The 22290-nt window shown below is 47.8% G+C and overlaps 5 protein-coding genes across 5 annotated transcripts; 4 read left to right on the top strand and 1 right to left on the bottom strand.

Annotated features, from left to right (window-relative positions):
• Positions 1-2327: 2327 nt before the first annotated feature.
• BDV38DRAFT_277950 (NAD(P)-dependent oxidoreductase) lies at positions 2328-3941 on the top strand (the record flags this gene model as incomplete). Its single annotated transcript, XM_032058603.1, has 3 exons — positions 2328-2484; positions 2727-2917; positions 3198-3941. The coding sequence occupies 3 exons, from the start codon at positions 2328-2330 to the stop codon at positions 3939-3941; spliced, it is 1092 nt and encodes a 363-aa protein (XP_031918484.1).
• Positions 3942-4398: 457 nt separating this feature from the next.
• On the bottom strand, positions 4399-12286 carry BDV38DRAFT_277951 (putative cell morphogenesis protein (PAG1); the record flags this gene model as incomplete). Its single annotated transcript, XM_032058604.1, has 4 exons — positions 4399-7878; positions 7931-11239; positions 11301-11531; positions 11591-12286. 4 exons carry the CDS (start codon positions 12284-12286, stop codon positions 4399-4401), a joined length of 7716 nt encoding a protein of 2571 aa, XP_031918485.1.
• Positions 12287-12845: 559 nt separating this feature from the next.
• BDV38DRAFT_234774 (uncharacterized protein) lies at positions 12846-13994 on the top strand. Its single transcript, XM_032053274.1, has one exon. It carries the CDS (start codon positions 12954-12956, stop codon positions 13167-13169), a length of 216 nt encoding a protein of 71 aa, XP_031918486.1. The 5' UTR covers positions 12846-12953; the 3' UTR covers positions 13170-13994.
• A 1026-nt stretch (positions 13995-15020) lies between these two features.
• Positions 15021-17632, top strand: cprA (NADPH--hemoprotein reductase cprA). The gene is made up of 2 exons (XM_032051180.1): positions 15021-17091; positions 17167-17632. The coding sequence occupies exons 1-2, from the start codon at positions 15301-15303 to the stop codon at positions 17461-17463; spliced, it is 2088 nt and encodes a 695-aa protein (XP_031918487.1). The 5' UTR covers positions 15021-15300; the 3' UTR covers positions 17464-17632.
• Positions 17633-17637: 5 nt separating this feature from the next.
• Positions 17638-22219, top strand: BDV38DRAFT_294324 (DDB1/RSE1 family protein). Its single transcript, XM_032062473.1, has 5 exons — positions 17638-18344; positions 18419-19086; positions 19155-21061; positions 21117-21563; positions 21629-22219. The coding sequence occupies exons 1-5, from the start codon at positions 18250-18252 to the stop codon at positions 21929-21931; spliced, it is 3420 nt and encodes a 1139-aa protein (XP_031918488.1). The 5' UTR covers positions 17638-18249; the 3' UTR covers positions 21932-22219.
• Positions 22220-22290: the final 71 nt, after the last annotated feature.

Below are 22290 nucleotides of genomic sequence, written 5' to 3' on the forward strand. Positions count from 1 at the left end.
CTCACAACACCTCACAGTTTTACAGTTGTCCGCTTCGCATGAAAACTGAACAGCAACCGTCTTGTGCCGACTCACGACCACGACCAAAGCCTTCCTTGGCTGGATGGGTTTTCTGAAAAGGACGGAATCTGCGTAGTTGATGGCTTGTTGTCCCACGGGGGCCTGACAGCTCAGGCATTTGGGTGAGCCATAGACCCCTATCTGACTGAGATATGTCGGTACCGCCCCATGCCCGATCTTGAGCTGATAGTGTCGACGAGCCAGCTGTTTGGGGCCTGCTCCTGCTACGAGATCTAGTTTCCATTCTTTTGGGGCAGATAGTATGGTTGGGTATCATGCGGCCTATTCTCCAAGACCTGTGCAAGCCATTTCTGTCTCTGGGCCCGACCTAGCTTAGTACATGCTCTGCGTACATAGGCTCGATTGAGGCATTGTATTGCCATTTCTATTTGCTATTAAACAACGCAAGATCAATACCTACTACGAAGGCTTGATGTCCGTCATGAGCAGTAACCACTATCAGTTGATATACGAATTTAGCAATAAAAATGTGTATATGTCTATCGGATGGGTGCGAACAAGCTAAAATTGCGTCATGACCCATTATGTTCGAGACGACAGTCGCTTAACTATCGCCTGAATAAGGCGCAGAAAAACTTGAGGGCTGCCCTGAACATAGGTGGGCTTTACTCAATCAATTTGATAAGTACTAGCATCTTTTCTTACCTGATTACCCGTGATTTCTTTCGTGCAAATTGGTTGGAAATTCGAGAGGGTCCTGGGCATCACGGGGGCTCCCTCTATTTTAATTCAGAGGAATATTAGTTGTTCTGCATTACTACTGTAAACCTGAGGGTTTATGTACAAGTTGAACATCAGATTACTTTCCAATCAGCCTGATCCTTGTATAGACTCCAATCCATATCTGAAACTGTACAGTCTACCTGGCTGACAATTCGCAATACCATCCATATTACGACTGAGGGTTATTTCCTCGAATTTATTGCAGTGACGGTGATAATAATGATCTATACGCCGACCCCTCGCCTCAGTGTTGATTATTCCTCTAGACCAAAAGACGAATCCGTACCCAGGTCTAGTGGACCTCTCTTCTCCTCTGTAGTCCTTGCTGTAGTTCTCTTGCTAAGTATAGATTACCGGTTTGGAGCTCCAGGTATTGCTGGATTTTAGTCGAGAAAATCCTCAGTCCTTTTTGGCAAGATATGCTTTGATGCTGAAGCTTATGGCTAGTCTTTCTCTTCTTTTTATACTAAGAGGCCTTCTATAAGTTAAATGCTTGGCGATGTTTGATCACTGTAATTAATATAGAATACTATCTGTGTAATGAAGGTATAGAGATAATATAGTAGATGAAATATAAGAGATTTAAGAGTCAGGACTTAGAAAAAAAAATTAGATAAGTGTGAAAAACACTACAATATGTATACCATGCAGCCATGCTTATATTCAGATCCAGGATAATAAGCCTCTAGAGTAGATTTATAGGGACTAACTCTCCTCAAGGTTCTTCTAAACCAAGTAGAAAGTATAGTTTAAAAGGTCACCGTATGTAGTAACTATAGTACTTTGTTAGCTCTTATCTTTCATAATACTCTTACGAAATTGATAGGGTGTATATAGATTGGTAAGCTTTTAGTGGATACGCATTTAAGGGTTACATAGAACTATATAAGTATAATATAGGTTAAAGAGGAATCAACTCCCTGGTTACTCAGTGGCTTAAGACGCTCACTAAGCACACTTAAGAGGTCTCATGTACTACCCTGATAAAAGCGGCAGCACCTGTATTGGGTAATAAGAACTTACTCCCTTACAGATTCGGTCCTTGCTCGCTAAACCCAAGTGCGTTAGGACTGTATTTCACGTGAGGATATCGGTTCTCGGAGCTCCGCAGCCATTCCCGAAGAGGACTTCCCCGCATGGGGGATTAACGGCTAGAGCGGAGAAGCTGGAGCGTCGATAGCAAGTCAAACCACTTGGAGTTACCAAATCTTGTGCCTGAGAGGTCCCGATTCTCCCCTGGTGGGTGGATAGCTCGGGTAGCAACGGACAAAATACCTCGTTTCCTTCTTCCACCCTCACAATTCTGCCTACGGTCCCAGCTGAAGCCAGCGTTTGAACTTTATTACCTCTTTGGAGGACATGGGTTACATTGGAAGCCAAATATAACTATAGCTGCTCCCCCCTCCAACCCCCCCTCCCAACGTCCCATTCCCTCATCGTCTGCATACCCGACGGAAACACCCATACTTAATTTACCGGTCGCCTGGTGCTCTGTACGGGTACAACACGCTTGAGTTGTCAAGATGAGCATGTCGCGTGCGCTATCCCTTCCTCTGCGGAGGGCGTCCGTCACTTCTCCTATCCTGCGTTTGTCACCGTCAGCTTTCACAGCTACTAGAGCTTTCTCGAGTTCATCACGACGTGATGATACATGGGGTTTTATTGGATTAGGGCAAATGGGTATGTTAATGTTCTGTTTGATTCAACTATAATTAAATCCCCATCCTTCCCCGACCCTTCGGATAAACCAGAATGATCACCGTGTATACTGGGGCCATTGGGCCACAGCTCCTATATTTAATTACCACTGTTCAACTCCTTATAGCCGAACCCATTGAATATACTACTATATCCTTCTATTTCATGCCCTTCACCTTTTCTAACCGCATGCACTACCGGGAACTAACACTCTGTCTCCACAGGCTACGCCATGGCCAAGAACTTACGCGCTAAAATCCCCACATCCGACACACTAATCATCCGCGACATCAACGAAAGCACCGCCAAAAGATTCGTCGAAGAAAACCAAGAAGCTGTCCGGAACAGTGGAGCCAAGGAAGGCACCTCCAGGGTACTTATCGCCCAAAACGCGCGAGAAATAGCAGAACAATCGGTAAGTTTCGCGTTGCGTTTTATTACCCCCCGGCGAACAATTCGTGTCACAGAATCCGCACAAACCTTGCTCAAATGGAGTCTTCATTATGACTGGACAGTGCTATAAATACACACATGGGCTTAGCTATTTGCATTATCAAAAGGGACGGAAAAAGAAATAAAAAGAAAAGAAAAGAAAAGAAACGCAGCAGAAAAAGAAAAGGATTGGCATTATTTGATTAGTTTCTAGCGGGGTAAAAAAGACGAAGTCACATACTAAACTACCACCTACTCTCCAGACAGTGATAGTCACCAGCCTTCCGGAACCCGAGCACGTCAAGGATGTCTTCTACTGTATGCTCCGCCACGGCGAACTCCCGGTCCTAGAAAAAGAGCGCTTGTTTATCGACACCTCCACAATCGACCCAGCGTCGTCCAGAGAAATTGCCAATGCAATCCACACCACGCGCCAAGGGCGATTCGTCGACGCTCCGATGTCAGGTGGAGTAGTGGGTGCCCGTGCCGGCACGCTATCCTTTATGTTCGGGGCTTCATCGCAGACCGGCGAGCTTGTCGATCGCGTTCAGTCTGTTTTGATGCTAATGGGCAAGAAGGCCTGGCACATGGGTAATTCGGGAACAGGTGTCTCCGCAAAACTAGCCAACAATTATCTCCTAGCCATCAACAACATTGCTACCGCCGAAGTTATGAACCTGGGAATCCGTTGCGGACTCGACCCCAAGGTCCTGGCCGATATGATTAATACATCGACTGGTCGCTGCTGGCCGATGGAAATCAATAACCCAGTACCGGGCGTGGTCGAGACCGCGCCAGCGTCGCGCGAATATGCCGGTGGGTTTGGCATTAGTTTGATGAATAAAGATCTTCGACTGGCGATTTCCGCTGCGGAGGAGTCTGGTACTCCTCTAGCCCTGGCCGATAAGGCCCGGGGGGTGTATAAAGCGGTGGAAGATGAGCATCGAGGTAAGGACTTTTCCGTGGTGTACAAATGGCTACAAGAACAGTCGGCTACTCAATCGTAGTAAACTATGATTGGATTGAAATCGGTTATTCTTGGTTGATATTCCTTTAGCGTGGCACTGTTTTGAGAACCCTACATAGGTTTTCTTCTTCTTCTTTTTTCTTTACGTTCTATGCGGTGATATATGCGGCAGAGTTCGAATTGCATTTGCGAGCAATTGAACAAACATGACAAATTATAGTTGTATTCCCTTCGGGTTTGACCTAGATAATATACACAAGTCTAACTTCTACGGTAAGGAATAACTACCGGCTTGTATAAAACATCCCAGTGAGAAAAATCAATGACAAGCGGGTATTTACTATATGTAATCTCCGAAATAAATTGCGCAGAAACGCCCCCACATTGCACGGAATATCAGATTGAAGAAAGAAGTAACGTATGGCTGACAAGGAAGAAGAATGCTTATACAAGCCAAGTGTACTCTGTAGTCGGAAATGTAAGGATAAACCAGATGCTTATTGGCCCGGTGATGCCGGGTTGCTGGCTGGACCTGTGAGATACTCTGGCGGGACTTTCGGCACACGGGGTGAACTTGCAGTCTGAGCCATAGCCCGGTGTTGAGCTCGGACAAGATCGCGCTGTCGCTCCCTATCTCGGTTATTCGCGGCGCCGCCAGTAAGCCGTCTCATACCACTGCGGATCATGGATTCGAGTGAGGAGGACCCATCAGTTGCGCTACGTGTTTGGTTGAGTTGATGGGGTGCCAGTCTATTAGCTATAATGCGCTCATCGAGATCATACATTCCTTCTTCCACTTCATCATCGGAGAGGAACGCAGATTCGTTGAAGCCAATTGGTGGAGTGGCAAATTGGGTACTGGATGACGTGGGAGAGAATAATTGATTGACAGGAGACGTGACCGAACGAGCGTGCGACACTGGACGTAACGTTTGAGTCGACGCTTGAGGTGTCAGTACCCCTGGTGAATGTACCCCAGGGTTGTCGAACCGGAAATTTGGAGGTCGAGATTCAGCGAGGCCGTTATGAAAAGACGACGAGGAAGCTGTTCGGGCGAGAGATTTTCGTAAAATCGGGGCTGTTTGTTGGTCATAGAGACTGGCGCTAGTGTCAACGTAGGTCCCTGTAAAGCCGCGCAATGTCGAGTCTGGCATAGAGTCAATTATCGGGTTACTTGTCTCGGTCTCCTCAAAAAAGTCGTCCAAGCTGTCCAGTTTCTGTACAATATCTCCAATATTGCCATCCGCCTGCGTGTCAATAGACTTCATCGTATCAGCCCGCATAGGGAAAAAGGAATCATTGTATTCGTCCGCATGGAACTCTACTTCGGAGGGAGTTGTTTCTTGCACTTCTATACGGTCGACCTCAGCGCAAGTGTAGAAGACAGCGTGGACATTATGCCGGGTGATACTCGACTGGGTAGCAGGCATCGGTATAGACCATCCGGTGGGTTCTGGTATACCATACAGACTTTGAATACGCTCATATTCTTTGCGGATAGCCCGAGACGAAGATGACGATGCCATACTCATTCGAAGATGATGACGCTCCATAGGGTTGCCTGAGACAGTCATGATATGATCCATCACCTGCAACGCTTGAGGACAAAGATCGGTTTGCAAAAGACGCAGGAGGGGTGAGATCAAGTCAGGGCCATGGCATGTCACCTCTCCCCGTCGCATGTCAATTTCAGGAATGAGCACGCAGAGTATCTTCATGGTTTTGACCCGAAACCAATCGGTCGTGTTGGTCAGCAAGCCCATAAGGAAGATGAGGCTTTGAACATCTTGCCGAGGGAAATAGTACGAGCGTATTTCGGTGATAATGTGGCTTAAGAAATCGTTCTCGGCCTTATACTGTCCATTGGCAAACCCGAGGAGCGAAGCTGCAAGACGCGGGCACCTCTCACTCTCAGCAACACGAGCTAACAACGTAGCACGAGCAAGTGTCTTCGGGTCATCGACGGCGGGATCAAACTGATGTAGAAAGTGGGCCATGTTTGCCAGAATTGTGAAGAGAAGGCGGTTACCATCACCCATGAGTTCGTTGTTTGGAAAACCACTCAAACGGTGTAGAATATCCAGTGTCAGGTTAAGCGATTCGCGTGATTTTAAACCTTTGTAAACTAGATTCTGAAGACCATCAAATCCACCTTCCCATTTAGGGGGCTGGGTTTTGATAAGCTCTGTGACGACCATCGGGTCACTTAGATCGACACGCTCCATGAACTTTTCCAACATACCAATACTCTCAACAAACTCCGTCTCATGAATAGTGTTTAGACATGCACAAGTGGTCCAAAACAATTGTGGAAAGCGCAGAAGATGTGTTGGGGCCAAGGAGCTAATTATAATCTTGAGCGTTGTGAGAATCTCCATCGAAAACGTTCGGTAGTCCGCTTCCTCGTCCGCAATCGTATTGGACAGTCGAGCTAGCATATCTGCAAGCATCCTAGCGTCCAATGACATAGATATGCAGCGAAATACTTGGAATGATCGACAAGCAAGATGTCGTACCGGGCATGAAGTCGCCCAATTTAGAGCCTCTTTAGCCCAAAGATCATTTATACCTTCATAGGCCAAACTAAAGAAATCAACAACCTGCCGAGTCACACTTCCCATCGACGAAGGAACCCGGCTACCGTTATCCTCTTCATCCTTATCATTCAGGTCTTCATATTCCCATACCACCTTTGGATCGCTCTTGCGGATAGACTCTACAAAATCTTCGATAGACTGCCTAGTCCCAGCTGAGGCGTCGTCTTCAAGCTTGGCAGCAATTAGTTCATGAATCAGGTGAACCAACATTTCTCTAGCCTGCTCTTGTACGGTGAGTGTGTAGTGATCCCAGAGAATCAGGACGACGTGAAGTAGCTTGACTACATCTTCCAGGGGAAGAGTAACGGGAGCAACCATCAAGTCCACGAGAAATATTAGAGCAACTTGGCCAAGAGAAAGCCCCGCCTGTTTGTTCCCCACGGGGAGCACAGCTGCCAGGTCTGCAACATAAGGCAAGCCCTTGATATCCGGTGGGGGCGGGGTTATATCTTTCCTCTCCTGCACCATGTTCTTAGGAACAACTTGCAGCAAGAAAAACTCGATAACCTTTGAGCCAGCAGGAGTTCCTGCAAGGAAAACAACAACTTGCTTAGCATATTCCACAAAGTTCTGTTCTTTACGCTCCAAGCAAAGACTAATAACGAAGTCGAGAACCAGCTGCACGTTCCCGCCGTGTGGACCTGTCGTCAATGCTTGCCAAAGAGCTTGAACCTCATTTGGAAGTATCGTGCTGCACCGAATGGTAATCTCGAAAAGGTTGGCTAGAAGCATATATGACCTGGCCGTGGGCCCGCCGTTGGGATCAACCTGAAGCTCTATCGTCTGTACCCATGGCAAAATAGCAGCAACCATATTTCGTTGGCTATCGGGCCCCAAGTTCCTGAAGTGCAAGGAGAATTCTGAAAAGAGAGTGAAGGCGAGGTCAGAGTGTTGTTTTGCTAAACGCTTAGACGTTTCAAACTGAGCTAGTTTGTATACGGCGGTGGTTTTATCAGAGATACTGATGTCGAAGTCTTGCAGTCTAGAGCTCTTCTGTTGGCGTTCCTCTAGAATGCGAAGAAGTTTGGCGGACTTCATTCTGATTTCCCGTTTCTGATTACCAAGGGTAACGAGGACGGCCCCCAAGATCCTCCAGAAGCCAAGCGGGTAGTCCGTGTGTTCGATGAGTACCTCAGAGACCACTTCAAAATAACTCTCAAGAGCCTTGGGCCGTTCTGTGACATAACACATCTCTATCGACCGTTCCAGCAGGTAAGAATGCTCTTTATTGTGAACGATCAGATTCTTAAGTGCTCGCCTGCCAATCGCATGCCACTTATCACTAATGGCGGTAAAGATGATGTGAATCCACGATAGCATTCGTCCCACATCGAATTGAAGTACTGAGCCACTTTCTGTTGTAATGCTGATTGGTCCCGCCTTCAAGAATTAGCTGACGAACACAAGTCATGGAAGTGAAGCAGTTACTTACACACAAAGATGCCATTGCGCTAAGCGCCGCTGCACGTAAATTCTTCTTTTCTATTTCCATGGCTGCCGCAGTGTTGCGTAGGTCACCTGTTTCGCGCTGATTTGTAATGGCAAGTTTGCGCATATTTTCCTCTCTCTGCGAGATCTGGGTCTGGTTCGGGGAGTATCCACACCAATCTTCCATGAGAGAGAACGCGGACTTTCTGGATTCAAACGGTATCCAACGTGAAGAATCCTTTGTACGATGGATTCCTTCAAAAAGCTCTTCCATTAGCCCGCAGTAGTGAAATCGTAGCCGCTGGAATTCCCAGTCATTCTGAACTTCGGCATCACTCAAAAATATTCGTAGATCTTTCGCATACGTCACGAGATTGTTGACGATCCAGTCGTCATTATACACTTCTGGCTCCTGCAGAAAGTGTGATGTAAGCTTGTAAACATGTGTGACTTCGGTCCGCAGCCTATCCGTTCTTCGATTGCGTCTAGGACTGCTCGGAGATCGGTAGTGTGTGCCAATGCGAATCTTAGCTTCCTCGTTGCAGGTTGTGACGGCGTACTGGAGCGACTCGAGTAATGTACGATAAAGATTCGTATTTATGGAACCCAAAGCGACAACAATTGCATTGCGGATGGAAGCCCTTTCAGCTGACAGCAACGGAATTACAAATGCGAAGAGGCTCCTGGCGGAACTAATCTTGTCGTTTGTCTGCTGTGAACCTTTCGAGGATTTCCGCGCATGTTGGGCATTGGCTAGCTGACTCTGAGATTGTGCGCCTACACTGTTGACAGTCGTGCACGCCATGACCAAGTAAAGCTTCCACTGTTCGATCAGAATCTCAGCCGTCATATGGGATCTCCCAGGGGGGCGGGCCTGTGGGGCATCCAAGGGGCCATATGGAGGATGTTGGGGATTTTCAGCAAGTCCCGTGATCGTTTTGTGCATCTGAACAAGCCTTGCGCAAACAATCTCCCGCCCGAGAGTCACAGCAAACGGACAAGTCTCAAAGCTGATCCGGATAATATTTGGAAACACCTTTGACCACAGTGTTGAATCGTACGACACTTCACTGCTACATAGTTCGATAAGTGTATTTTGTGATGCACTCCTCCGTTTTCCTTTCTGAATCCGGCTTCTCTCGGCAACGGTAAGTTGCTCATCGCTTACATTCAAGATCTGGTGAGAGTCGGCCTCGAGAATTTTGATGATTCGTGTATTCTCCTTACCAAGGGCCCTGTCAAACTCCGTGATAAGCCGCAGCACTGTTATGGCGAAAGCTCGCACCCTTCTAGACTGCGAGCACAGAAAAAATAGGCCATGAGATTCAATCTCTTCAACATGAGCCAGAACACTAGAGAGGTCAAGGTGCAAGGCGCGGCTACCAGAGCCGGACTTATCACCTAAATCAGCCGCGACGGCTCCCTTGCTCTTGTGCTTGATCTCCTCTATCCAAATCTCCAACAACTCCACATAGAGCCTCAACGTAGATTCTATATGGCCTGGGCCAAGCATGCCTTCATCTGACATTGTTGAATACCTTGCATCAAAGTTAAAAATAAATCGAGCAAAGCCTATAGTTACCTGCTGAGCGTGGCATTGCCTGGCAATCGCCTTCAGAGACTCTGCGGATGAAAACGCTATATTGGATTGCACGTGGGCGGTGCCAGTACAGAGCAAATTGATCAACGAGTTAAACGGTATATGATCTGACAAGCACCGAGGAAGTGCTTGAACGGCAACATGAAGCAAATCGTAAAAGCCTTGCCGTTGATCTAATGTGTTTATGTGATCATCGCGCCTCCCAAAGCTGAACGCCTCTGAGATCGGGGTCTTCGGAGTCGCGCTTCCAAACTTCTCATCCAAAGCGGCCTGGCCGCCGAATGTGTTGTCGCACAGAAGGGTGATTTTACCCAATATCTCGCAGAAGCGGATATAGTAAGTCCTAACGTTGTCACTCAGCCTGGAAGTGTTGACGGGACGTGGCCGTGCATCGTCTCGGCTTTCCAAAGTAGTTGGTAACCGCGGGTCCGCAAGGAATTGGGGCCGTAGTAGGTTGGTCGATGCTGAGATGTCAGTGAAGGGGTTCGGTATCGACCCAGTTGGGAACGGAGGGCATAGCTGGTCACAATTCTCAAGGTCGGTAACTATAGCAAGGAATGATCTAATGCCGATGACCATCTTCTCCGGCTCCATCTGCTCGATCTTCAATTCTTTGCCGGATAGGAAGAGGTCCGAATTTATCATAGGGAATATGATGTTACGGAAACAAACCTCCGGATGTTTGAATCCAATCATACGCACCAGCTGGATCAACGGCTCGGTGACCGCCGGCTCGGTGCTCAAGTATGTTCTCTTGCCCACAGGTAGTGCAATTCTAGCTACTTCATCAACTTTTCGGAGAGTAGCTGTCGGAGACTCTGAATAGCGGAAAAAGTACGTCCAGAGTAAGCGACACATGGCATGGAGAGCTGGGCCTCTGGTAGGACGGTCCTTTAGCCTTGCCGGCAGCCCTAAAATGACAGACAGCCATTGGGAAGAAAAGTTCTCTTTGGAGGAAACACACAAGAGTAAAACGTGGAGAGGGAAAGCGGCAGCCCAGTGGCGAGGTTTGGTCAGCATTTGTGACAGGCGCGATTGAACCAAATCCAAGAATTCCTTCCACCTAGGCAGGGATAAATCGCAGTTAGGATTCGCTGCCACCGGGAGAAGCAGCTTTTCGAAAATATAACAGTAAGCCTGCTTAACCCGCTGCCCATGCGCATTAACAAACAACCGTGCCAGTAACCGCATGAAGTCACACGACTTAGGCCATGCGTCTGGATAGGTCCTAATTCGGAGATGTCTCATCCCCAATATCAGAAGCTCTGCTCTGGCATCGCCATCCTTTGAAGGTCCCCGAAGTGTTTCTTCCTTTTGGTACCGTTCCAATTCCGTTATAAAACGGCTTGTGACGCTTGTGAAGTTTGTTTCACTCATAATCCCGAGCAGTTGCGAATATATCCTCCAGTTAGCTATGCGAAGTGGGGAGGCTGCAACCTGGTCTGGATCAACCGTCTTGAGTTGGCCAAACACAATTTCTTCCAAGCGCTCAGCCATGTCGACGGTGATAGAAGCAAGACTACTCTGATTGAAAATCTCAATCAGCACTCGGCAAACGAGATACACCGATACCGTTGCACGGCGCTCAGCCAAAATGACATCGTCACTCCTGGAGAAGATAGGGTTAGGAGGGTGATCTGGCTGAGCAGCTGTTTCAGCAGCCACTTGGGGTGGTTCTGTATTCCGCCGTATAAGTAAGCCGTTCTCCTTGGACTGGGAAGATTATATCTGATTAGCTAACGGGTGCCTATTCCCAGGGGAGTTCAATCCATACTTGATTAGGTACTTGTTTGGCCATGATCGCAGCATCACCTTTGGCTTTACGCCAGAACATGATTGTATCAATCAATGGTTTCGGCTTTTGCCGTGCGATATGGCCAAGAGCGGAGATCAACTGATCAAAGCCAGGATCTGCTCCCGGTCCACATACCATTTCCACAGGCACGTCAGATTCCCCTAGTTTCATAATTGCTTGGTTTATCTTGTTGTCCGCCTGGCCAACGAACTTAACCCACAGTCAGCTGTTATTTCAGATATACTCGAGCTGGGCCTAAATGCGCTTACAGAGTTGAACAGATGGTGTAAGGCATATTCCCCCACAGTCTTTGATTCTGTATGATGATTCTTTGAATGCGACCGACTATGTGAGCGTGGTTTCCCACTCGAGTTCATCCTTCTATGTGCTGGGTTCGCCGGTCCACCCTCCGGGGCTTCATCAGTATCCCGATCTTCAATGGTGCTCAACATGCCCTGAAGGGTATGAGCCGTCCCGTTGGTCCCCTGGTTCTGGTGAAGTGTATGCATATCAAGCTGCTCCAGTCGGCCTAGCGGAGAATTATCCTGCTCAACGCTAGCGCCACGCCCGAGGGACGCGATCATCTCCGGGCTCAGAGGACTATTGGAGGTGGAGGAGGCGGCGAAGCTGGGGTTGCGGGAGTGCTGGATCCCATGAACAATCGAAGTCTGGCGATGGTGTCCGTATGAATTAGAAGGACGCCTCTCCAGAGTAGCATCGTAGCTAGCGCCGGGGCGTCCGGAAGCAGTCTCAGGGCTTTTGGAATGAGAATGGCCACGGCGGGTATTTTGAGGTTGAAGGGTCGAAGGGGCGAGCGTGCAGGGGTCGGCTGGTCTTCCTCTAACGGCGGATGTTTCTCGACTATGAACGGTGGAAGATGGAGTACTCCTAGTCACTAACCGTTCTGGTGGGGATGCGAAGGTATGGTGCGACGCAAGACCTGACTCGTCAGGGATGAGGGGCATTGTTGTTGGCTGGACGGGGCCGGCTTTGATCGATGGATGTGAAGCCACTAGACATGCATAGAATTCGGATTAGTTTATCGATCGTCAAACTATGATGTAGTTATAGGATAGATCTTGGTGCAGGGATCCCCGGAAGAAAGGCTGGTATTCAAACAGTTGGAGGGTCATCAGGGACACATACTGTTGTACTGCGTCTTTTTTTCAACCTGGATTCATTGCTTACTGAGGCTCACATTTACTGGAGCAAAAGAATCCAAGGGCAATTTAGAGCAGCACATTGTTGCTCAGCAGCCCGAAGATGGCGGAGAATAAAGTGAGATGGTGGTGATGTCCAAGGATGATGATCTCTGACCGATGAGCTTGGTCCTAATGGGCAATTGTTTGTTCGCGACCGAAAGCACGGGTCTTCTATGGGCACCACAAGAGGGAAGGGAGGGAAAAAAACCCCATGGTACTTGTCCACGGTAATTGTAGATTAGGTTTCAAAACTTTTTATTCCAAGATAATTATCGACACACACACATACTAAAAAAGAAAAGAAAAGAAAAAAAGTTAGGTTAAAGCCGATATATCTCTATCTGCAGCCTTATTTGCACATAAAATTGCTTCCCGTACCGTAATCTCCTTCGGATACGGGCGGGCCAGTCACCAAAGGTAAGTTTTCGTCATGATATATATCAGTCTATACTTTTCTTCTACCTATACTTATACCCTCATCATCAAATTCATAACAGTGACAACCTACTTATGCGTTCCAATACAGTTCAGATTTTCCCCACAGAGAACCAAGAAATACAGTGGTTGGCGGAGTGTCTTCAATATAAAGTGTTCCGCAATTAACACTTGTGGGGTCAGAGAAAGATCGGATGGAGTACATACTTAATTCTTCTCAAGCTCATGCTCTTCCACGAATTACAAGGAATCCACTGAAAAGAACATGAACTGATGGACTTCATGTAACTTAGAACGCCGCCAGGTAGTCAAGCTATTCGAGGCAACCATGTTGTAGATTGTTGACAAAAGGGCTGATGATCATTGTTATATACAATGAACGAATACTGTTATTATCTGAATAAGACTTCATTGCCTATGAATAATGATAATGTTACCATGATAAGAACAGGGCATTTATGGATATAAAGAGCGGAGTTGTCATGAACTTCCCGTCGTGCCTCAATTGCCCAGTATTACCGGCCCTATATTTGTAGTGGGTAGTAATAAAGTACTAGTAGTGGAAAATGAGAGGTTGCACACCAGCTTGTAGCAATCCAAGATATAATCCAGTAGAATCAAGCTGAGCTCATTCGAGTCTAAGAGATGAGACCATGGCGCAGGTACATGTCATGACGGTTGAACGTAACAGACGACAAGCTAGATGGATCGTTGAATTTGACAGCGAAGGCGAGGAGGAAGTCGCAGGTATAACAACGGTGGTTGATCCTCTTGCTATGAGCGCAAGCAAAACCTCCAATACTCTGTCTGGTACTACTACTAGTAGTACAGAGTAGAGAGCTCGCACTTGAACCGCACGGTGCGGAATCACTTCCGTACCTTTCCAGGCATCCGATTAGTCATTCCTAAAGAACGGAGCATCGGCATGGATGCATATCCGCCTATACGCGGAACTCTTGAAATGTCCACCGAAGCCAACTGAAGAAATGATTTCCATGGCGTTAGCGTATAGAGAACGGACCTAGTGATTGGGGTTGGAATATTGCTGTTTCATAGATGATCGGCAGCAAAACTCAACATATTCGAAGTCCTTCACATGTGTCACGTGTCAATTGAAATGTAGACATTCATCATGATAAGATAGCAATGGAATTGATCACTCTGAACCTATTAACTCTATAATGTGTTATGTGCTGGATGTACATGCTAGAGTAGGGAATAGTATTGGATAACGTAGAGGCGATGTCTATCCACAATGATTGTAGTATTGTGCATCCCTCGAATGACTTCTTTACTACTACACGTGCAGGAAAGGCGGAACTCGGCTACTAACAAAGGGTGCTCGGCAGCCTTAGTCGGGAGTTTCCTCATATGGAAACCAAAGGTCATCCAAAGTTGCCCCCAGACTCCGCTCACCTCCATGAATGCTTTCACGTCAAGTGAGCACCGAAGTTTCCTTCCGAACCCAACTTACGCTCGGCCTAACTGTCGGGCTTTCTTGCCTCCCCACAATGAGGATGGTGTATATATAAGCCTTGGTTCTGCCACTTTGATAGTCGTAGTCGGTTCCCTTTTAAGATATTACTACGAGGTTATTGTTGAGAGAAAGGATCTACTGCTGCGATTATTTCACTTGAGATACCCTGGTCAATACGGGCCCATTGGTTCCTATAGTGCGAATACTTTCAATTCTTTGGCGAGGAATTAATTTGTGGACGAATTTCATTTCGTACTCAATTCACCTCGGCGCTCGCCTTCACACCGCAATCATAGGACACTCTCTCGTCTTGTTGGGGTTCGTATCCCTTCCTGCCATTCAATTCCGAAACCAGCGCCGGGGCCATCCGAGGGTCTAAGGCCAAAAAAAGAGCAGGACCTGAGAAAGAGGCCACGATTGCCTCAGATACTCACTCCGCCTACCACTTTAACTTTCCACCCTCTCCACCCATACCACTCTTTAACTCAACCTCTCCGGTGTCCGGCCCCGAAATTATGCGGTCCGCTTAGTTGTGGATTCGGCATCTTTAGTTCCTTCGATCAGACCACAGCTCTCTTCCCCGACCTTCTTCTTTTCTACTTGTGTACTGTGTTCCATTCTTCTACCTCTTTCCTTCTTTTGTGTGTTCTAGTTTTTTTTTGCCCCTCTGTTGGAACACGCTGCCAGTGTCGGCGTCTTCCAACTTTTGAAAATTGATTTGTGGTGGTCGACACCACCATCGTTGAAGATCAGGGGGTGACTCTTATTCTTCTTCGCCCCATTTTGCCTGCCTTCCCTTCCTTCCCCGTCCCACCTTACTCGGACACCTGGTTGGAACCTCACCCTCTCCAATAGCGAAGCCAACATGGCGCAACTCGACACTCTTGATTTGGTTGTCCTGGTGGCGCTTTTGGTGGGTAGCGTTGCCTACTTCACCAAGGGCACTTACTGGGCTGTCGCCAAAGATCCTTATGCCTCCTCCGGTCCAGCGATGAATGGCGCCGCCAAGGCAGGAAAGACTAGAGATATCTTGGAGAAAATGGAAGAAACTGGCAAGAATTGCGTCATTTTCTACGGTTCCCAGACCGGAACTGCGGAAGACTACGCCTCGAGATTGGCCAAGGAAGGATCTCAGAGATTCGGTCTCAAATCAATGGTTGCTGATTTCGAAGATTACGACTACGAAAACTTGGACAAATTCCCAGAAGACAAGATCGCCTTCTTTGTTCTGGCGACTTATGGTGAGGGCGAGCCTACGGATAATGCTGTCGAGTTTTACCAATTCATCACCGGTGAAGATGTTGCTTTTGAAAGTGGCGCATCCGCTGAAGAGAAGCCGCTGTCCGCTCTCAAGTATGTCGCTTTCGGTCTTGGTAACAATACCTATGAGCACTACAACGCCATGGTTCGCAATGTTGACGTCGCTCTGCAAAAGCTTGGTGCCCAACGAATCGGTTCTGCTGGTGAAGGTGATGACGGCGCTGGCACGATGGAAGAAGACTTCTTGGCTTGGAAGGAACCTATGTGGACCGCGCTTTCTGAGGCGATGGATCTCCAGGAGCGCGAGGCTGTTTATGAGCCGGTGTTCAATGTCACGGAAGATGAGTCTAAGAGCGCTGAAGACGAAACGGTCTATCTCGGCGAGCCGACCAAGGGTCATCTCGAAGGTCAACCCAAAGGCCCATTCTCGGCCCACAATCCGTTCGTTGCACCTATTGTCGAGTCTCGTGAGTTATTCACTGTAAAGGATCGTAACTGTTTGCACATGGAAATTAGCATCGCCGGAAGCAACCTCACCTATCAAACCGGTGATCACATTGCTGTTTGGCCGACAAACGCTGGTGCCGAGGTGGATCGGTTCCTACAGGTTTTTGGCCTTGAAGAGAAGCGCCATTCGGTTATCAACATCAAGGGCATTGATGTGACTGCTAAGGTTCCTATCCCGACCCCTACCACCTATGATGCAGCTGTTCGTTACTATATGGAAGTCTGTGCCCCTGTTTCCCGGCAGTTTGTCTCGAGTCTGGCTGCTTTTGCCCCCGATGAGGCGACCAAGACAGAAATTCAGCGTTTGGGCAATGATAAGGATTACTTCCACGAGAAGATTACCAACCAATGTTTCAATATTGCCCAAGCTCTTCAGAGCATCACTTCCAAACCTTTTTCTGCCGTTCCATTCTCGTTGCTCATTGAAGGCCTCAATAAGCTCCAGCCTCGTTATTATTCTATCTCGTCATCTTCCCTCGTCCAGAAGGATAAGATCAGTATTACTGCCGTTGTGGAATCCGTCCGTTTGCCTGGTGCCTCCCACCTTGTCAAAGGTGTGACCACGAATTACCTCCTTGCGCTCAAACAGAAGCAGAATGGTGAACCTTCTCCTGACCCTCACGGCTTGACGTACTCGATCACTGGCCCGCGCAACAAGTACGATGGCATTCACGTTCCTGTTCACGTCCGCCACTCGAATTTCAAACTACCATCTGATCCCTCGAGACCCATTATCATGGTTGGACCTGGTACCGGTGTCGCACCTTTCCGCGGCTTTATCCAAGAACGTGCCGCCTTGGCGGCTAAAGGCGAGAAAGTCGGCACAACCGTTTTGTTCTTTGGGTGCCGTAATCGCAATGAGGATTTCTTGTATCAGGACGAGTTCAAGGTATGATTTTCCTCCTTTATATACTGCCCCCTTCGGATCCCCATGGACCATTAGTTCTAACCAGTTTTACTACAGACTTATGAGGAACAACTTGGTGATTCATTGAAGATCATCACTGCATTTTCCCGCGAGACTTCTCAAAAGGTTTATGTCCAACATCGGTTGCGTGAACAAGCTGAGCTGGTCAGCGATCTTCTGAAGCAGAAAGCCACATTCTACGTTTGTGGAGATGCCGCCAACATGGCACGTGAGGTCAATCTGGTGCTTGGTCAGATTATTGCCCAACAGCGTGGTCTTCCCGCCGAGAAGGGTGAGGAAATGGTCAAGCATATGCGTAGCAGTGGAAGCTACCAGGAGGATGTCTGGTCGTGATTGTTCCACGGCTGTTTCTTTAAGTGAACATGACTTCTTTTCCCCTTCTCATGCCTAGATGATCTTTGCATATATACTCCGCCTGTTATTCCTTTCTATACTTTTTTTTATCTTTCGGCGTGATTCATGTATGCCTAGCAGTTCTTTTTGGCCTTGTATGCAGTGGGAGCCATGGCTATTTGACCATGAAGAATTACAGCTCGCCAAGAGAAGGATGATAGACTTGACGGTTCGAAAATGTTTCAAGAATTATGAACGGAAATCAACACTACATTGGATCACGTGTGATGTCCGGAACTTGGTAATAAATACATTTATTTCTTTGGGGATTCTGAATATTATGTGGTGCAAATATCACCATTAGGGAACAACAACTGCTTAGAAGCCACATAGGTATTGTATATATAACTATTTGAATATGTACTGGAATAAAGTGTGGAGATGTGCAAGTTAAGAACTGTGTTCGGCCATAGCCCGGAGTTAATGTCTTGGAACCGCAACATCGTCATTGCGACTTTTACGTGAAGTCCCGAACTGGTCCTACATACCAGTCTTTCTCTTTTCAGCTTCTTCATTATCAACCCCTCCCAGTTTGGAGTCTCGCAGCCAGAGATGCGGATATCTTTCAACCAATAAATATACGATATTACATCTGGAGTCAACCTGTATTACTCCGTTGTTGGATCTGACGGGTGATCGTGCTATCATCTCCCCGCAGTGGTCTCCACTGCAAAAAGCTCATCCCGGATCGCCGATTGCGAGCTCCTAAGGCATCAGACAGTCAGGATGGCTTATGTCGTGCCAATACATAAGGCGAGCAGCGTGCGTCATGCGCTCAAGCTGCAGTTTCTGAACCCAGAGGAGGAGTCCTTGGTTGTTGCGTTGGTGACCACAATCCACCGGTCGGTTTCTGGCTACAACATACATGTTACTAATACGTCTGGTTTTGCCATAGGAAGGCCAATCGACTGGAATTTTATACGCTTACCCCTGATGGGTTGAATCTCGCTGCGTCGTGTACTCTCTACGCCAAAGTGTCGATGCTGGCTCGGCTTCCTGCCCCCGCCCATTCACCCACCGATCACCTTTTCGTTGGCACGGATCGGTACACCTACTGCACTCTATCATGGGACAGTGCACAGAATCGGATACGAACGGAAAGGAACTATGTCGACATTGCTGACCCGTCGTCGCGAGAATCGCAAACTGGCAACAGATGTTTGATAGACCCGAGTGGTCGGTTCATGACGCTAGAGGTATATGAGGGCTTGGTTGCTGTGGTACCAATTGTACAATTGCCTAGCCGGAAAAGAGGAAGGGCCGCAGCTGTTCCTACTGGGCCTGATGCGCCAAAAGTGGGCGAGCTCGGAGAGCTGACAACAGCGAGGATTGATGAGCTCTTTGTACGCTCCTCTGCGTTCCTACATGTGCAGTCTGGACTGCCGCGCCTGGCATTACTTTACGAAGATAACCAGAAGAAGGTTAGACTGATGGTTAGAGAATTGAATTATACCTCCGCTACGGCGAGCACGAGTGCAGACGCTACATTAACGCATATAGCCGACTTTGCACAAGAGCTGGATCTTGGGGCTTCCCACCTTATACCTGTGCCTGCTCCACTAGGTTAGTTTCTCTCTGCCATGCGATATAGTATTCCCCCTACTATTGCACTCCCAAATTGACAAATATAGGTGGTCTTCTCATTCTTGGCGAAACGTCTATTAAATATGTTGATGACGATAACAATGAGATAATATCTCGGCCTCTAGATGAAGCAACCATATTCGTGGCTTGGGAAGGGGTGGATAGCCAGCGATGGCTGTTAGCCGATGATTATGGAAGGCTATTCTTCTTAATGCTTGTTTTAGACTCAGATAACCAGGTTCAGGGCTGGAAATTAGATCATTTGGGAAACACATCACGAGCTTCTGCTTTGGTATATCTTGGCGGTGGGATTGTGTTTGTGGGATCTCATCAAGGGGATTCTCAAGTACTTCGAATCGGCAATGGCTCATTTGAGATAATCCAGGCCCTGTCCAATATTGCCCCTATATTGGATTTTACCATAATGGACCTCGGGAACCGCACAAGTGAGAGCCAAACCCATGAATTCTCGTCAGGGCAAGCTCGAATTGTCACAGGCTCAGGCGCTTTCGACGACGGGACTCTGCGAAGTGTGCGCAGTGGTGTCGGAATGGAAGAGCTGGGCGTTTTGGGTGACATGGAACACATCACAGATCTATGGGGGTTGCAGGTCCACGCTGGGGGCGATGCACTGGATACACTTCTTGTTACCTTTATTGATGAAACGCGTGTATTCCAGTTCAGCCCCGATGGTGAAGTAGAAGAACTGGATCACTTCCTTGGACTGAGTCTTTCGGAAAACACGCTTCTCGCAGCCAACTTGCCCAGGGGCCGAATATTGCAGGTTACCGAGCAACGGGTGCTTATCGCAGATCTGGAAGGTGGTATGGTTGTGTACCAGTGGGCACCGCGGAATGGACTGGTCATCACCGCTGCTTCTGCCAACGATGATTCATTGGTGCTTGTCATTGGTGGCGAGCTTATGACTGTCTTGGATATCGGAAATGAGGTCCAGGTGATAACAGAGAAGAAATTTGGTGCCGATAGCCAAGTCTCTGGCGTTACAGTTCCTGCATCACCAACTGAAGTTTGTGTTGTTGGATTCCCTCAACTCGCCAAGGTATCAGTTCTCAGGCTTCGAGACTTAACTGAAGTGTATACTACGTCGCTAGGCCCAGCTGGAGAAGCTTTCCCGCGGTCTGTTCTCGTTGCGGATGTGCTCGAGGATAGCCCTCCTACCCTTTTCATCTCAATGGCAGATGGTAGTGTTATCACTTACTCGTTCAAGACGGATGACTACTCCTTGAGCCAAATGAACAGACTAATTCTTGGGTCTGAGCAACCAACGTTCAAGAAACTGCCGAGGGGCGACGGGCTTTACAATGTCTTTGCGACATGCGAGAATCCGAGCCTGATTTATGGCTCTGAAGGCCGCATTATATACTCTGCAGTAAATTCAGAGGGAGCTTCCCGCGTCTGTCATTTTAACTCGGAGGCCTATCCTGGCTCTATTGCAGTAGCTACACTCCATGAGCTCAAGATCGCCCTGGTTGATCGGGAGAGGACCACACAGATCCAGACGCTTCAAATCGGTGCAACCGTACGCAGAGTCGCTTATTCACCTTCGGAAAAGGCGTTTGGTATCGGAACAATAGAGCGTAAGCTTTCAGACGGGGCAGAAATTGTCACAAGCCGATTTATGCTCGCCGATGAAGTTCTGTTTCGACAGCTAGATTCATTTGAATTGAGACCGGAAGAATTGGTGGAAAGCGTCATTCGCGCAGAATTCCCGGCGGGCAAGGATGAGAATGGACGTGAAATGACTAAGGATCGGTTCGTCGTTGGAACCGCGTATCTTGACGATGAAGGAGAAGAGTCGATCCGAGGTCGGATACTCATGTTTGAGATTGACAATGGCCGAAAACTGACAAAGGTCGCCGAATTACCTGTTAAGGGGGCGTGTCGTGCTTTAGCCATACTGGGAGACAAGATTGTAGCCGCACTTGTCAAGACGGTAAGTGATAGTTGAGTTGATTGTTGTGAATACCCGTCTGACAAGGCCTTTTCAGATTGTCATTTATAAGGTGGTAAACAACAATTTCGGCACAATGAAATTGGAAAAGCTTGCCAGTTTCAGAACGTCGACCGCGCCGGTCGATGTGACTGTGGTAGGCAACGTGATTGTGGTCTCAGATCTCATGAAGAGTTTATGTCTTGTGGAATTTAAGGAAGGCGAGAACGGCCTTCCAGATTCATTAACGGAAGTGGCTCGCCACTTCCAGACCGTTTGGGCCACGGGCGTCGCCTGCATCGACGAGGACACTTTCTTAGAAAGCGATGCGGAAGGAAACTTGATCGTCCTCCGTCGGAACCTCGCTGGAGTGGAAGAGGACGATAGACGCCGGTTAGAAGTAACCAGTGAAATCTCCCTAGGCGAAATGGTCAACCGTATTCGACCAGTTAATATTCAACAATTGGCAAGCGTCATGGTCACTCCGCGAGCCTTCCTAGGCACGGTATGTGGTTTCACACCCATCGCCCCCTCTTTGTAACACACCACTAACTGAGATTGCACAACCAGGTGGAGGGCTCCATTTACCTGTTTGCCATAATTAATCCAGCACATCAGGACTTCCTAATGCGTCTGCAAGCGACAATGGCGGGCAAGGTCCAGTCACTGGGCGAGATGCCATTTAACGAATTCCGTGGATTCCGCAGTATGGTCCGAGAGGCAAAGGAACCATACCGTTTTGTGGATGGCGAGTTGATCGAACAGTTCTTGAGTTGTGAGCCTGATTTGCAAGAGGAAATTGTCAATTCAGTGGGCATGATGAATGTCCACGAGGTGAAGGTTATGATAGAAGCATTGAGGCGATTGCACTAGAATTGTCCGTCGCCTATGTCTAGAGGGCCAATGTGAATGTCTTTCGGACTAAACTTTGCCCAATAACAATGAAATCGATGTGCAACGTACTAGTCATTTATAAGCCTGAGAAGTAGACAGATCATGTATAATGATACTACACATCTAGTGTGTGTTTGATTGACTATGCCTCAGCGAGATGCTGTGGCGATTGTACTTCATCTTACAAGGCAAACTCACAGCAGCATGCAACAGACCCAACATGCTCATCAAAATATCAATGCTCAAATAAGTATATCAGGAAGAAGATTAATTATATATTTATATAAAGTCGGATAAGTATACTATTCATATGCCCCCACAGAACTAAAAGAAGTAAA

The sequence above is a fragment of the Aspergillus pseudotamarii genome (assembly GCF_009193445.1).
Source record: "Aspergillus pseudotamarii strain CBS 117625 unplaced genomic scaffold BDV38scaffold_4, whole genome shotgun sequence".
Taxonomy (NCBI): Eukaryota; Fungi; Ascomycota; class Eurotiomycetes; order Eurotiales; family Aspergillaceae; genus Aspergillus; species Aspergillus pseudotamarii.